This window comes from Euprymna scolopes, chromosome 12 (assembly GCF_053919585.1).
Source record: "Euprymna scolopes isolate OS-2025 chromosome 12, ASM5391958v1, whole genome shotgun sequence".
NCBI classification, from domain to species: domain Eukaryota; kingdom Metazoa; phylum Mollusca; class Cephalopoda; order Sepiida; family Sepiolidae; genus Euprymna; species Euprymna scolopes.
The window spans coordinates 49,682,203-49,697,269 of record NC_136493.1 but is presented as its reverse complement, the minus strand read 5'-3'; the positions used below and the strand labels follow the sequence as shown (position 1 = coordinate 49,697,269).

Genomic DNA, 15,067 nt, shown 5'->3' with positions numbered 1-15,067 from the left:
AACAGTTGAGAAGAGAACACCGGTTTGGCTTCGTAGTTCTTTCATGTGAAGTTATTTAAAATCACTAAACTAAGCTGCAATGCTCTGTGGCGTAGTGGTTAGCGTGCTGGACAATTCACATTATATTTTCACGTTCGCGCCGACCTACCGTAGTCGTTTTTTTTTTTTTTTTTTTTTCCTAAACAACTGGAATGGACTTTTCTTGGTGGCTGAACTGTTAACGTTGCAGATGTTTTTTGTTTTTTCTTCCACACTTTATTTTCCTACTTTTACTCATGACTCCGGGTTTGATCCTTCCTACTTACCTACCATAACATTTTTTAAAACTCCCCTCCCCGTCCCGGAAACAAACACTCAGGCAACGCCGGGTACCCCCGCTAGTTTGTAATATATTTCTGGGCATTCCTGCATATCTTTTGAGACATGTTTATTCTTGCATTACTTCCCCTGTTTTCTAGACGGTGATAGCTGATTTGGCGTCCGACAAAACATCTTCCAACAGATATTTTAACTGAAGGAATTTATCACATACCTACAATAATGATCATTATCATTATTTTTATTATTGGCATAAATGTGAAACTTTTCTGTAAAAAAAAACGTTTATTTACTTTTAAGAATGTTTCACATAAAAGTTAAAAGCTACAAGAAATAAATCGGACACATTAATGAAATAAAAATAAGAATTGTTTGCATTGTTCCACTTTATCATTATTTTTATTATTGGCACAAATGTGAAACTTTTCTGTAAAAAAAAAACGTTTATTTACTTTTAAGAATGTTTCACATAAAAGTTAAAAGCTACAAGAAATAAATCGGACACATTAATGAAATAAAAATAAGAATTGTTTGCATTGTTCCACTTTATCATTATTTTTATTATTGGCATAAATGTGAAACTTTTCTGTAAAAAAAAACGTTTATTTACTTTTAAGAATGTTTCACATAAAAGTTAAAAGCTACAAGAAATAAATCGGACACATTAATGAAATAAAAATAAGAATTGTTTGCATTGTTCCACTTTATCATTATTTTTATTATTGGCATAAATGTGAAACTTTTCTGTAAAAAAAAACGTTTATTTACTTTTAAGAATGTTTCACATAAAAGTTAAAAGCTACAAGAAATAAATCGGACACATTAATGAAATAAAAATAAGAATTGTTTGCATTGTTCCACTTTATTATTATTTTTATTATTGGCATAAATGTGAAACTTTTCGGTAAAAAAAAACGTTTATTTACTTTTAAGAATGTTTCACATAAAAGTTAAGTTATAAGAAATAAATCTTAATAAAAATAAGAATTGTTTGCATTGTTCCACTTATTTTCGTATAAAATGTCTTTTATATGAAATACACTATTAAAAAAAAGTTAACGTATTGATAAAAATGTTTTTTTTTATATATGTAATACACATAAAATAGGTTAACATGGTAAAAATGAATTAAAATTCTGAATTTTTGAGATGAGGGCTGAGTGTTCCTATTTACAATGCCTCCCCACCAGGGTCGTTTTTTAATGTGGCGAAAAGGAACAAAAATAAAAATTGTCTCAGTCGTGAAATGATAAAAGGGCTGTCCCCTTTTCATGTAAGTAAAAAAAAAATAGGGAATTAGTTAAATGTAAATATGAAATAGGATAGTCAAGGATTCGAACTTGTGAAGCTAAATTTGGAATTGAAAATTCCAATCATAAGTTAAAATAAATACAGAATGTTATTGAAATAAGGAATTACAATTGTTTAGCTTACATATCTGTATATGGAAAAGGAATGTAATAATGAAATTTGTTTCTGTTAAGGAATTTAATCGTCAGTTGAAATTGTAAACATATTTTGTAAAAATGTTATTTGAAAAATAGGTTACTGAACTCGAGGTCATGTCAAGTTTGGCAACGTGACGCATGTCATACAACGTGCTTTATAAGCACATGTTTAATCATGCGATGACGTGACGAGTTCTCAATATAGGTAGAGTTTTTAGATGCAGTCTGAGAGTCTGGGAGAAGAGTCAGAGAGAATCAGAGAGGTGCAGACCGATTCTCCGTTAGAATCAAGACACCATCTAGAAGTGAGGGTTTTAGAAATAACCATGTAAAGAAACTTTAAATTCCTCAAGCGAAATCATGGACCAGTCATGAAATAAAGGACGTCATCATCTTTGTGTATCTGCGTCTTCTGTGTTTATCATTACAACGAGAAAGGTAATGTGTTTATATTATATGCACAACTGTCAAAACGTAAATGTCAAACGCACTATCTCTCGGTCTATCAAGATATTCATAAATCTCCTCTCATTGTGTATTATATATATCCTGTCGTTATATATAAGAACTGTCTGTTATTTTATATATACTCTGTTTATGTCTCCAATATGCCATCTCTTACAACATGAACATCTTAAGACATATGAACACTCAACACATGAACACTCCTAAGACTGTCTCTAGATATCACCCAAAGACTCTAATCTCTCTCACTAAGACTCTCCTAAAACGAACAACAACAATAAAGAATATACGTTCTAATAATAACACCCTATGCAACAAGACTCTAATCTCTCTCACTAAGACTGTCTATCACTCTAAGACTCTCAACAAATAACATCAGTCCTCTTCGAATAAGAATTATGTAACATCCGCACATATTTAGTATCTAAAAATAACACCTCTATGCAACACAAGAAACTGAAGTGCAACATCTGAAGAACAGATACTGCACTTTGATCTTGGCCAAAAGAGGGCTGATTGTTTATGTTACTTGTATTGACCAGACTATTGTTCTCATCTTGAGTTTTATTTGTGCAACGTTTCGATCGGATTGCCCTTTGACCGTCCACAGGCATGTTGGTTGTTGTTTTGGAAAAGAAAAAAGTTACTGGCTTTGTAGATGTTTTCGTATTCTAAGTTGGTATCTATTTTATGGTTTTAGTTTCGAATATGTGAAAAAACATTGGTTGACAAAGGAGAGGAAATCCTAATAAAGATTGATAGGGGATTATTTCCCTTTCATCGCCAAAATTTTAAGGGTGTACAATATTTGTTTGTTTGTTTGTTTTTTTTTTTCTATGATTAGAGGCTTCCAAATGCTGTGAAAATCTAGGCTTGGTCTGCTTAGTAATTTTTTTTTTTTTTTTTTTTTAAGCATATGTGCTGCCTCCTTGAGACGCCTGATTCTTCACCTTGCATGCCTATCAATTATTTTGACTTCATTACACATAGGGAAGTGTGTCCCTTTGTCTTTCCATATATGATCAGCTGGTCCCAACTTTTTGACCTCTCCCCGTGTCACAGCTTTACGGTGTTCTTCTAATCTTACCTTTAGAGAGCAGCCAGTCTCACCTTTGTATAGTTTTCTGCATTTGCATAAAATCTCATGTGCACAGTTTTTTGTCATGAGACTTTTGGTCGGGGATTTGACTTGTACTCAGTGTTTTTTTGAGAGTCAAACCACTCTTGTATATTGGGCCTGTCTGAAATTTTTTAAAAATATACAATCCATATGACATCAAAACAATATTTTCTCTTTTCTTTTCCAAATAACAACTAACATGCCTGAAGACGGTCGAAGGACAATGAATTACATTGCAGAAATAACACTCAAGATGAGAAAAACAGTCTGAATACAAGTAATATTAACAAAAATGAATGTTTAAATATCAAAATTACACATTTATTAAATACAATTAAATTTAAACTGCATAATAATTACGAATCCAGTACATTATATTGCCAAAGAAATTTCGTTTAATCATCATCATCACCATCATCATAATAGGTATGTGATAAATTTCTTCAGTTTTAAATATCTTTTGGAAGATGTTTCGTCGGGGATGCCAAATCAGCTATCACCGGCTAGAAAACAAGGGAAGTAATGCCAGAATAAAAAATTTTTTTACCAAATTTCAAATAATTTTTAAATAATAAATAAACCTTACAAGGTCATATGATGGGCATTATCACCATAAGTTTCTTTCAACAGGCTCCATTTCACACCTGAATCAGTTCAAACACCTGTAAAACAGAAATTACAATTAGTTCAGAGCTGTAATTTTCCACATAACCCGTAGATATATAAATCTTTGCACATGCAAAATTTCAGCTAGATCAGACAACTGGAAGTGGGTCAGGGGCATTACTTATTGCACGCCCCTCGTGTGTGTGTGTGTGTGTGTGTGTGTGTGTGTGTGTGTGTGTGTGTGTGTGTGTGTGTGTGTGTGTGTTTTCATGTATACATATATATAAATGTTTATCTATACATATACATGGTGGTCGCTAGAAAATCGGGAAATTTGAAGGTCAGCTAAGATCATGAATAAAATACGTGATTGCTATTTTTTGATTGGTGCCGTGTGAGTGTTGTAAAAGTAAATTGTTGTTTGACGCTGCAGTGAAGTGCACGGACGACATTTTGAGTATCTATGAGGATAATATAACATTTGTCTTTGAAAAACTTAAAAAATAAATCGTTGTTTGACAAATTTCCCGCTTTTTTAGCGATCACCCTGTATTATTAGTATTTTTTTTTATATCATAGGGGACATCAAGAAAGCACTGGAGTTCTATCATAAAGCAGTTGAGCAAGACTCTCAACACACTCGGGCAATGATTAATGCTGCACGCAGTCTCGAGCACCTTCAGCAATATGACGAGGCAGAAACAATGTTGCTCAGGTAAGAACAGGGTTGTCACCACTTATCAAGGCTCAAAGGCCACTCAAGGATAAGTGTTAATGAGTCAGGAAGTCAGTAAGACAATACTATAGTGATTGGTAGTGATGGCAACTGGGTAGAATTTGATTACTTAAAAGGACGGTTCAACAAGCACTTATTTATACTGGACTTGAAAACAACCATGTTGTAGTCAGATGGAAAGCAACCTGCGGTATAGTTCCACTGGCCAGCAGTTCTAAAAAAGAAACTTTGTTTATGCAATTTGAGTTTAGATTTAGACACAGATAGAAAGTAGGATAAATTTTGGTAATGGTTGTAGCTAGATGAATGTCTGTTGTGAATGTTTTGCAGAGAGGGGGCTATAGATTGAAGCTCAGTCGAGGATTTGCTATGAAAATAACGATAGAGGAGAGATAGACTCACAACTTGACAAACAGCGTCCATTGGATTAAGGCCTACAAGTAACTGAGGCTCACTGTGATATTATGGTTATCTGATCGACCAAAAGTAAGTTAGCAGGCTCAACAGTGAAACCTAAAAAGTAATAAGAAAATATAAATGTACTAGCTGACTTAGCCGGCATTGCCAAATATGTTGAATGTAAATTATACACAAGCGGCAAAAAGAAAGTCTGCACTTGTAATTTTTTCAAAAACTTCAACTTTAAGCTAAATTTAATGTAACTGTTTAAACAAATATACCTCATTTCATTGGCCTTTTATTCTTCTATAATTTTACCTGTTCATATTTGACTTTTAATTGAATTATTCTAGTTTTCATGTCAATTTAAAGAAATGACTTCAAATTGAGGAGGCAAAAAGAAAGTCCACAGAATGGAAAATTGTTATTTAAATGTAACTTTAGGACATTAATGCAGCACAAATACAACAGAAACACAATGAACTAGTTACTATTTAGTAGCATAGCCATTCTGCAATTTGACAGCCTGCAATCTTTTGGGAATTCCTTTAATTTGTCTGCAATCTTTTGGGAATTCCTTTAATTTGTCTGCAATCTTTTGGGAATTCCTTTAATTTGTCTGCAATCTTTTGGGAATTCCTTTAATTTGTCTGCAATCTTTTGGGAATTCCTTTAATTTGTCTGCAATCTTTTGGGAATTCCTTTAATTTGTCTGCAATCTTTTGGGAATTCCTTTAATTTGTCTGCAATCTTTTGGGAATTCCTTTAATTTGTTCTTAACAGTAGAAAGAGATCACTTTTTAACAGGATTGCACTGTTGTTGGATTTGGGCAGCCATTTCAAAGCTGTTTCTTAGGCTGCAGATCTTGATAGCATTGCCTTCTTGTTAGAAGTAACTCTAGTACGACCAGATTTAGGGACATCACGAACACTGCCGGTGTTTTGGTGCTTTTGTATAGTCTTTTGTACCCTTTTCTCATCACATTTAAATCTGCGGCTAATTTCTCGATTGGATAAACCAGAAAGGTGGAGATTAATGAGCTCCTGACGATCACTAAGAGAAAGTCGTGGCATATGGACTAAATGTTCCGTTGTATAACCTGGAACAACAACAATTACGATTAGAGATGCTTTGTTGCCTGTTCGTGGATATTTTAAACTGATTTAGGGGCGATAATTTAAGCCGGTTTAAAACTAATTTGTGGCTGCGAACTTTCTTTTTGCCTCCTCAATTTGAAGTTATTTTTTTAAATTGACGTGAACACTAGAATATTTCAATTAAAAATCAAATATGAACAGGGAAAATAATAGAGGAATAAAAGGCGAATCAAATGAGGTATAGGTTGTTTAAACAGTTCATTGAATTTAGCTTATATTTGCAATTTTTGAAAAAGTTACAAGTGCGGACTTTCTTTTTGCCGGCATTGTATATATACATATACACTAGCAGAAATATACTCTCTTCAGTCACATATATTTACAAGTATATGAATATACTAGTAAATATATGTGACTGAAGAGAGTATATTTCTGCTAGTGTATATGTGCTTGTTTGAAAGCAAGCACATATGAAGTCTCCATTCTTAATAGAAGTATTTGTATAATTTCATTTTTTCTTTCTTTTTTTTTTTTTAAGGAGTCACCAATTATAAAGGCCCGGAGGCCACTCAAGGCTAATGGTTAATGAGTGTAGTGGTCAGTGTTAGTCATCGTTAGTAGTGAAAATTTGGTAAATTGGATTACTTATGGGGATGGCTCATCAAGAATTTGTTCACGTTGGACTTGAAGACAACCATATTGTAGTCAGTTGGAAAGCAGGAAAGCGGAAGAGAGTTCTACAGGTGTGCAGTTCTAAGAAAGAAGCTTTGTTCATGGAATCTACGTTTAGGTTTAGGCACAGATAAAAAGTGGGTAAAATTATTGATAGCGTTTTCAGCTAGACAAGTGTTTTTCGTGGAAGTCAGACCGGGGGGGGGGGCATAGATTGGAGCTCAAACGAGCACTTGCCATGAAAATAGAGATAAAGCAGAGACAGGCTTGCGATGTCTCTTCTGTGAGAAAGAGGTTCCAGAGAAGAGAAAAGGGCATTTCCCACTTAGCTACGAAGTCTATTTTGAACTCAAGGTAGGACAAGTCCTTTCTAGTAGCTCCTGCCCAGATGTGGCAACAGTACTTCATCTTTGGACGTACTTGGCTCTTATACATGTAGAGAATTGCAACAGCAGTGAGATATCGAACGGTAGAACGATCCCACCATTTTTCCAGCAGCCCTGGCAACGGATTTGATGTACGTGTTCCATCTCAGATCAGAAGTAAAGCTCAAGCTCAGAAGCTTGTCAAAACATCGAGCCTCCTCAAGATGAGAGCCATTCATTTCAATTAATGCCAGACAGGGATCAGAGCGTTGATGATGGAAAGATAGCAGTTTGGTTTTAGATGCATTAAAATTGACCCAGCCATCTCTTTCCCCATTGCACCGCATGCTCAAGATCAGAGGAGAGAGAATCAGATAGAATTTGGTTGTTTACGGCCTTTGAAGTGTTGCCATAGATGGTAGTATCATCAGCATAAATGTCTACAAATGATCTTAGAATGTGATTTGGGAGATCATTGTTCCTGGACCAAATGCTTCGTTGATATCGCAAGCTGTTTCAGCAGCTTTTCGGCCTAGCTTGAATTGAAATAAGAAAATTGTGCGAATTTGCTTTTTTTTTTTTTTCATCTTATATCTCCAGGAAGGCAAATACCAAATTGCTATTATTAATATAAGTAATAAGAATCATATGATGAATGTGTAATGTGAGTCTTAAAAACGGGCTTAGTTTGGATGAATTAAGAGGAAGATTAAATCTGAGCAGTGTGTTAGTATTACAAGTGTAATACTAAATAGATTTTAACTCCAAACAGTTCCTCATTTATTAATATCTAACAAAAATTATAAAATAAAACAATATTTATCAATTGTACACAATTTTTCATCATATCATGTTCAGGCCACTAAACTACGATTTTACCAAATTCTCTTCTATCGTTTTTTTTTTTTTTTTTTTTAACTTCTCACGTTTTAATATAAATTTTCCGTTTTATTTTTATCACTTCCAAATAATAATTGATCGCTTATTTATTTGCAGGGCACTTTCTGTGCAGCACACACCGCTTATAATGGATCGGCTTGGGATGTTTTATCTTCATAGGGGGCAAGTGAAAAAATCCCTGAATGTCTTTCAGCAAATTCTGTCTGAAACGCATTCCGAGTTGAATAACACTGACGTCATTCTCCATTATGTAAGGCAATCTTCAATTTATTAAACCCTCAAATAAAAATAAAAGCAGCAAATAGTTATCTCCCTTGCACCGTGATAAAAAGTTGTCTGCCTATGGAGACGAGATCGATCATGATAGTTTACGATGTATATAATTGTTTGTAATTTGTCAGATACTAAAAAATATCCATATGCAAAATATGGGAAATCTTACCTTTTTTTTTTTTTTTTTTTTTTTGTATGTATGGAAAAAAGAGGCAAAGAAGACCTACATAAAGGGGAAATCATTAAAAAAAAATTAAGTGGGGGTGGGGGAGTCACATGTAAAAAGGGAACCTTTTAATATTCATATGCAAATGAAGAATCTTTAAGCCATAAAGGATTCCACTCGAAATTCCATCTAAATTCCAGAGTTCGACAGAAACATCCCCGATACACCTGAAGCAGGTCAGAGGCTACATCAACTGAAACGTCGTGAAAATCATACTCAAGATGAGAACAGTAGTCCGATTTATTTACATAGATTAATTTCCCCCGTCTTAGGACAGGTCTTCTTCTAATCATGAAATTATTTGTATCTGTTAACCTTTTTTTCTTTTCTTTTTTTTTACATATTTAAATCTGATTTTACATTTATATTCTTCAGGCGCAAGTATTGGCCGAATCCCACAAAATGACCGAGGCTAAAACTGTCCTTCTGCAAATCGTCCAAGGCCAATCTTCCTCTACGAAAACCAAAGCTGTCATTCTTTTATCAAGACTTTATGGAATGCAGAAACAGCACAAAGATGTAAGTCATTAGTTACTCACCACCTATCTGATTGAAGGGGGGGGGGTCGTTTCTCAACACATAATTTATCCACTGTAGAAGTTGAAGGAAACCAGTGGGAACTCGTCTACATATAACCACTATAACGAATTTTCCTTTCTTCTTTTTGTGCCTGAAGACAGTTTCCATCAGTAAACAAAGAAACGCTTACATTCCAGGTCGGGAAGTTAGAATTGTGCACCGCAAAATAAAAAAAAACAAACATTTTTTTATATTTTTACATATACATTTTATATTTTTTTACATTTCAGGTTGATACCTATATACGACACAGTTAACATATACAAAAAAAGAAAGAGACAGAAGACCGAGCCATCCAACGTGATTGACATTTTTCCGCCGTTGTTTGCCACACACCCACCTTACAGCTAAAGGCTGTTGTGTTCAGTCTCTCTCTCTTGTCACCTGTCTGTCTGTGGAATGAAATACCGTTGGTCTGCTACCCAACCGACTACAACATGATTGTTTTCAAGCCCAAGTTTTGAGCTGTTCTCTTAAGGAATCAAATTTTTTCGAGATCCAATCCATCGTCTACAATCCTCATGATATTAGTCTCACCATTCACCTGACAAAAACTATTAACCTCTGTCTCTGAGTTGCCTTTGGGCCTTTATAAGCAGTGACTCCTTCGTAAAAAGAAGCTCCCCATGAATGATTGGATTTACTTGATTTTGACAGCAGCAAGATGTGGGAAAAGGTTAAAAGGAGGGAGCACTCTGTTTTTTTTTGTTTTGTTTTTTTACACAGGAATCACCACTTAACAAAGCCTGGAGGCCACTCGAGGATAAGGGTTAATGGGTATACATTAGTCGATGTGATTATAGCATAGTAAACATAAGTAGTGGAAATTTTCTAAATTGGATTACTTAGGGGGACGATTCATCAAGAACTTGTTTACGTTGAACTTGAAGACAATCAAATTGTAGTCAGCTGGAAAGAAGACAAATGGAAGACACTTCCACAGACGCGCAGTTCTAAGAAAGAAGCTTTATTCGCGGAATCTGCATTTAAGTTTAGGCACGGATAAAGAGTGTGGGAAATTATTGGTAGTGGTTTTGGCTAGACGAGTGTTTTTTGTGAAAGTTTGGCGAGAGGGGAACCATAGATTGAAGCTCAGACGAGCACTTGCTATGAAAATAACGATAAAGCAGAGACAGGCTTGCAACGTCTCTCCTGTGGGAAAGAGATTGCAGGGAAGAGAAAAGGGCATCCCCCATTAAGTTACGAAGTCTATTTTGAACTCTGTCAAGGTAGGATAAGCTGGTTCTAACAGTTCCTGCACAGATGTGGCAACAGTACTCCATCATTGGCCGTACCTGGCTTTTATATAGGTAGAGAATTGCATCAGCAGTGAGATATCTATAGAGTGGTAGAAGGATCCTACCATTTTTCCAGCAACCTTGACAATGGATTTGATATACATGTTCCATTTCAGATTGGGAATAAAGGTCAAGCCCAGAAACTTGTCAAAACATGAAGCCTTCCCAAGACTAGAGCCATTCATTTCAAGTACTTAATACAGTTATCCATTGTTTCAATGGATTAATAAGGTTCGGTCCAAAATCTGTTAAAATTCAACAAGATGGATCTTAAGAAAGTTGGAGGTTACATTAGTCAAATAAAATCAGAGATGAAAACAGTAATTTGAAGAATTAAAATAATACGAGTAATCAGTCTTTATGTAAAGGGTGGAACGATAAAATTGTCGCCCTAGAAAAGACGACATGATTCCATTTCCGTTTGAAATGTTTTTTTATTGTTACAGACCATCTACTAGTTGGCCAGTTGTATACAAATCCCAAAAGTGATAGGAGCCTTCTATCATGTCTGAAAGTGACACAATGTTCAACGAGCGAGATCGAAACGCACTGCTGTACAACTCGTGCTCTCTACCGAGCCACTTTATGACAACAGGACCATTGCAAGCACTCTCAAAATGCATGGCTGGATTGCCATGAATAACAGATGTGTCCCAGGTGATGAAAAGTTTCCAGCTACGGTTATGGTCTTTGGTTTCACATCATGTTACCTCACATCTTCAAAGTCAGCTTGAAAGTCAGCACCAAAGTGTACCTGGATGTGCTGAAGAATATAGTGATTCCCTGGTGCAATCAAGTGGTTGCTGGGAAAAGTAATGGCAAAACGAGTCCAAAGAGATTCAGGCTTGGCTCCAGAAGGATGCTACGACTTTATACCCTTCTCTCACTGGCCCCCTCTCCTCCCTTGACCTGAATCCGGCTGGACTACTTAATTTGGTCGTATGTCAAGAACCTCACCAACATAACCTCCCAAAATACCAAAACCAGCCTGATCGCTGCCATCTGCCGAGCTCCTGTCAGCACTTGTGGCACAAGAGACAAATAGAAAGCCATATTTTCAATTTTCATTCAAAAACCTTCCTAAACATAATTGTTGTATTTTACTTAGAAATATGTAAATGGTCCTTTCAATAACCAAAAGTGAGATGCCATTTGTTGGGCAATTTTAACTATAGTTAATAGAACAAAAAAACAAACAAACATAAATATGCAACTAATAAATGTTATGCCAGACGCAAGATAAGTTATTTTTCTAACTACCTGGATAAGTTTATTCATGTTTTAATATATTTTACAGCGTTTTTAAGAATAAAACAAAGCAACTGTTTATTCTGTGTAGTTACAACAAAAAAAAAAAAGCATGACTGCTATAAGCATTGCACGACGACCCTTTGTAATAGTTCAAAAGTCGAAAATTAAACAAAATACAGATAAAAACATGCCAAATAAATATCTGCAAGTGTACAAAAATGCAATGTTCTACTATTTTGTTTAATTTTCGATTTTTGTGTGATCATCAAAAGTTCTTGAGCAATGCTTATGACAGTCATGTCTTTTTTTTTTCTAACTGAATAAAGCGGACATTGTTTATTTTGAACCAGAAAATGCTTTAAGATATGTTAAAACACAAATAAACTTAACCAAGTAGGTAGAAGAGTAACTTATGTTGCCTTTGATAACATTTATTTGTTATATAATTGTATTTTGACTTCATTTTTATTGATTAAAAATACCCTATTTGTCTTCCTAGATGAAAGTCAAATACTAAACCAAAGTTTTGTTCTTTCTATTGACCCCTTCAGGCTATTGATCTGTTGACGAACACTATTTACACACACCAAGGACCTGCGGAAGAATTAACAGAGCTTCTTTACGAACGAGGTAATCATCAAAGGGATAGTGAACAATACATGGATGCTCTTTCCGTAAGTGATTGTTAATGAAGGTTTTTTTTTTTCTTTTTAGTCAGTGATTTTATAGCAGGATCTGTGGAAATTTTTTGCTTTGTTGGCTCAGTTATCAGCAGTGATCTCCCCTGATTTCTACAGAGAAATGAGAGAATGATCTGTCCTGTTTCTGTAAATTAAATCATCTAATATCACCCACGTGACGAGTATTATTTAGTATTTTTGTGATTGCCTCTCAACTTCAGAACTTCTAATCACTGATAACATGCTAAATTATTATAGTCTTTTAACATATACAATAATCTATATATGTAGTACCTTTTAATATACATACGTGTCTCATGCTATGAACATTAAATCAGTATACAGATACGCTAATTTGATGTTTGTGGTATGTTATCACCGAAGACGTGATATCAAAGAAAATTTTTTTTTTTTAAATGATGTCGCCTTTTAACCGTACGTGAAACTAAAATATACCTTCTTGGTCTTCTGGCTAGGATTCAAGGGTAGTATCTGTTCTGTCTAAAGATGGTATAATGATATCGTAGAGTTTCCGTTCACGCTGAGCGTCCATACAGTGAAAATATGTTACAGGCTTTTATAAGGATATTGGAGATAATCCATAATAACCAGATATATTCTGACACTACATTAACCAGAATACTTAAATACTTCTACAGTTTCAACAAAAGGACTAATATTATTGTGGGGTCTTCATTCACACTGAACATCCACAGAATACCCAGTAGCAATATATTACATATGAAAGATGCCTCTGTGGAATTGCTGTTAAGTGTGGATATGTGTGACATGCATTTTCACATACCTCTGCTTCTTCGTTGGTCCATCTGGAAATTCTCGTCTGGGAGGGAGACTTGATACCTGTTTTTGGGGACGAATAATTATTTCACACCAAGACAAGAAATCGGTTCTATAGTTTATTTCACTTTCCCAGATCTTTTGCAGAAGGTGGAAAGTGAATTTAGCCTGTGTTGTTTTCTTCTAGGTCTTATTTCTACCATGTCAGCGTTCGTTCCCCACCCCCAGGGAAGGGGAGGAGACAACGGCGAAGCCATCCGTTCAGTTCTAATTACAAATCAAATCTCCTCGATTCAGCTCACCTGATCACATGACTCACACGCAATCCAATCAGCTGATTTTAACTTCCTGTCAACGTGTCTACACTATAATTCACAATCTCCCTCTCCCCTCTCTCTCTATCTATTCTCTGACATATGTACTTACCTGTTAGGTTGAAAAAAAGACCATACAGCAAAATTTATACAAATTCCTCACATATTTTTTTTTAAGATGAAGACCAATAGGCATTTCCTGTCTCTGCATTAATCATTTTTCGTTCCTGTTATCTACTTATATCAAGTGGCTACATGCTTTGTCTGAAGTGATGCCCATAAAAAAGGTTAAATAATGATAAATCTAATTATCAGACATAAAGAACCCCCCCTCAAATAATGCTTAGCAATATTTCAAATCATTATCATCCTCATCATCATATTCGTTTTAACATCCATTTTACATGCACGTGTTGGATGGCTTTTAGAAATTGACTTTCAAACTAACCTATCTCTGACCAAGTCTTTATTTATCCCTTTTTCTCTCAAGTCCATACTTACTTCCTCCCATGTTTTCCCTACCCTTTCTTTGCTAACTGAACCTACTGTTAAAACTTGTAGCAAACAGATTTACAACAAACATAAGCAGGAGTGACTTCTTGCGGCTGGAGATTTTGATTACACTTCCTTTGTGGCTTGTCCAATCAGAAGCCAGCTCTAAGTCATGTGACCGAGTTTATAAAAGAATAAACCGGCAACACACACACACACACACACACACACACACACACACACACTCTCTCTCTCTCTCTCTCTCTCTCTCTCTCTCTCTCTCTCTCTCTCTCTCTCTCTCTCTCTCTCTCTTATCAGCTATTGCTAATAGTACACTCCTCTGTTGGAGTGCAACTTCTCTCAGGCCCTTTGGCCCCAGGCTAGCATGAAAACAACCATGGGCATCTTCATATGTGGTAAACACACATGTACTCTCTTTTTTTACCACAGGACTCTCTAATCTTTTGCCCCCGTCCATACATGGACGCATGCTACGACTACCAACTTCAACACATGTCCACTGAACACTTCTCTCTTCAAAAAAGACCATAACATTTTTTTCTTCATTTCTACAAAATATTCTAATCTTACTAACCTAACAACTCTCATCCTTTCTTTCAAACCATAACCAAATCTCTCTGCTTTCCAGATTTAATTTTCCTATGAGGTCATCAGATCTAAGCCTGAATACACAAGTCTGATACTCTTCTTTTGGTTGACAGAATTAACACTGATATTTACTAATGACAAACGTTCCTTGGACTTACTCCACCCGCTCCTAATTCTAGCAATCACTAGTACCTGCTCCTTCCTGTGCTCCACTTGTATCAAGATAACAAAATTTCTGAACAACTTCTATATTTTTACCATACAAATATATTTTTTCTCCCCATCTGAGTTCTCATTCATCTCCATTGTCTTAAACTGCTTGCACACAAACGTATTCTTTTTCTTTCTTTTTTCTTTTTTTTCTTTCTTTTTCTTTCTTTCTTTCTTTTCTTTTTTTTTGTTTTTTTTTTCAACCTACTA

General features: G+C 35.1%; 1 protein-coding gene across 6 annotated transcripts in view; it reads left to right on the top strand.

Moving 5' to 3' along the window:
- Positions 1-15,067, top strand: part of LOC145291278 (protein O-mannosyl-transferase TMTC1-like) — a 163,098-nt gene that overhangs the window by 137,397 nt on the left and 10,634 nt on the right. For all 6 annotated transcript variants that reach the window (XM_080136916.1, XM_080136917.1, XM_080136921.1 and 3 more), the window contains 4 exons: positions 4,537-4,672; positions 8,224-8,377; positions 9,002-9,145; positions 12,306-12,428. In XM_080136916.1, coding sequence (XP_079993042.1) covers positions 4,537-4,672; positions 8,224-8,377; positions 9,002-9,145; positions 12,306-12,428 — 557 coding nt within the window. The remainder of the gene's footprint in view (positions 1-4,536; positions 4,673-8,223; positions 8,378-9,001; positions 9,146-12,305; positions 12,429-15,067) is intronic.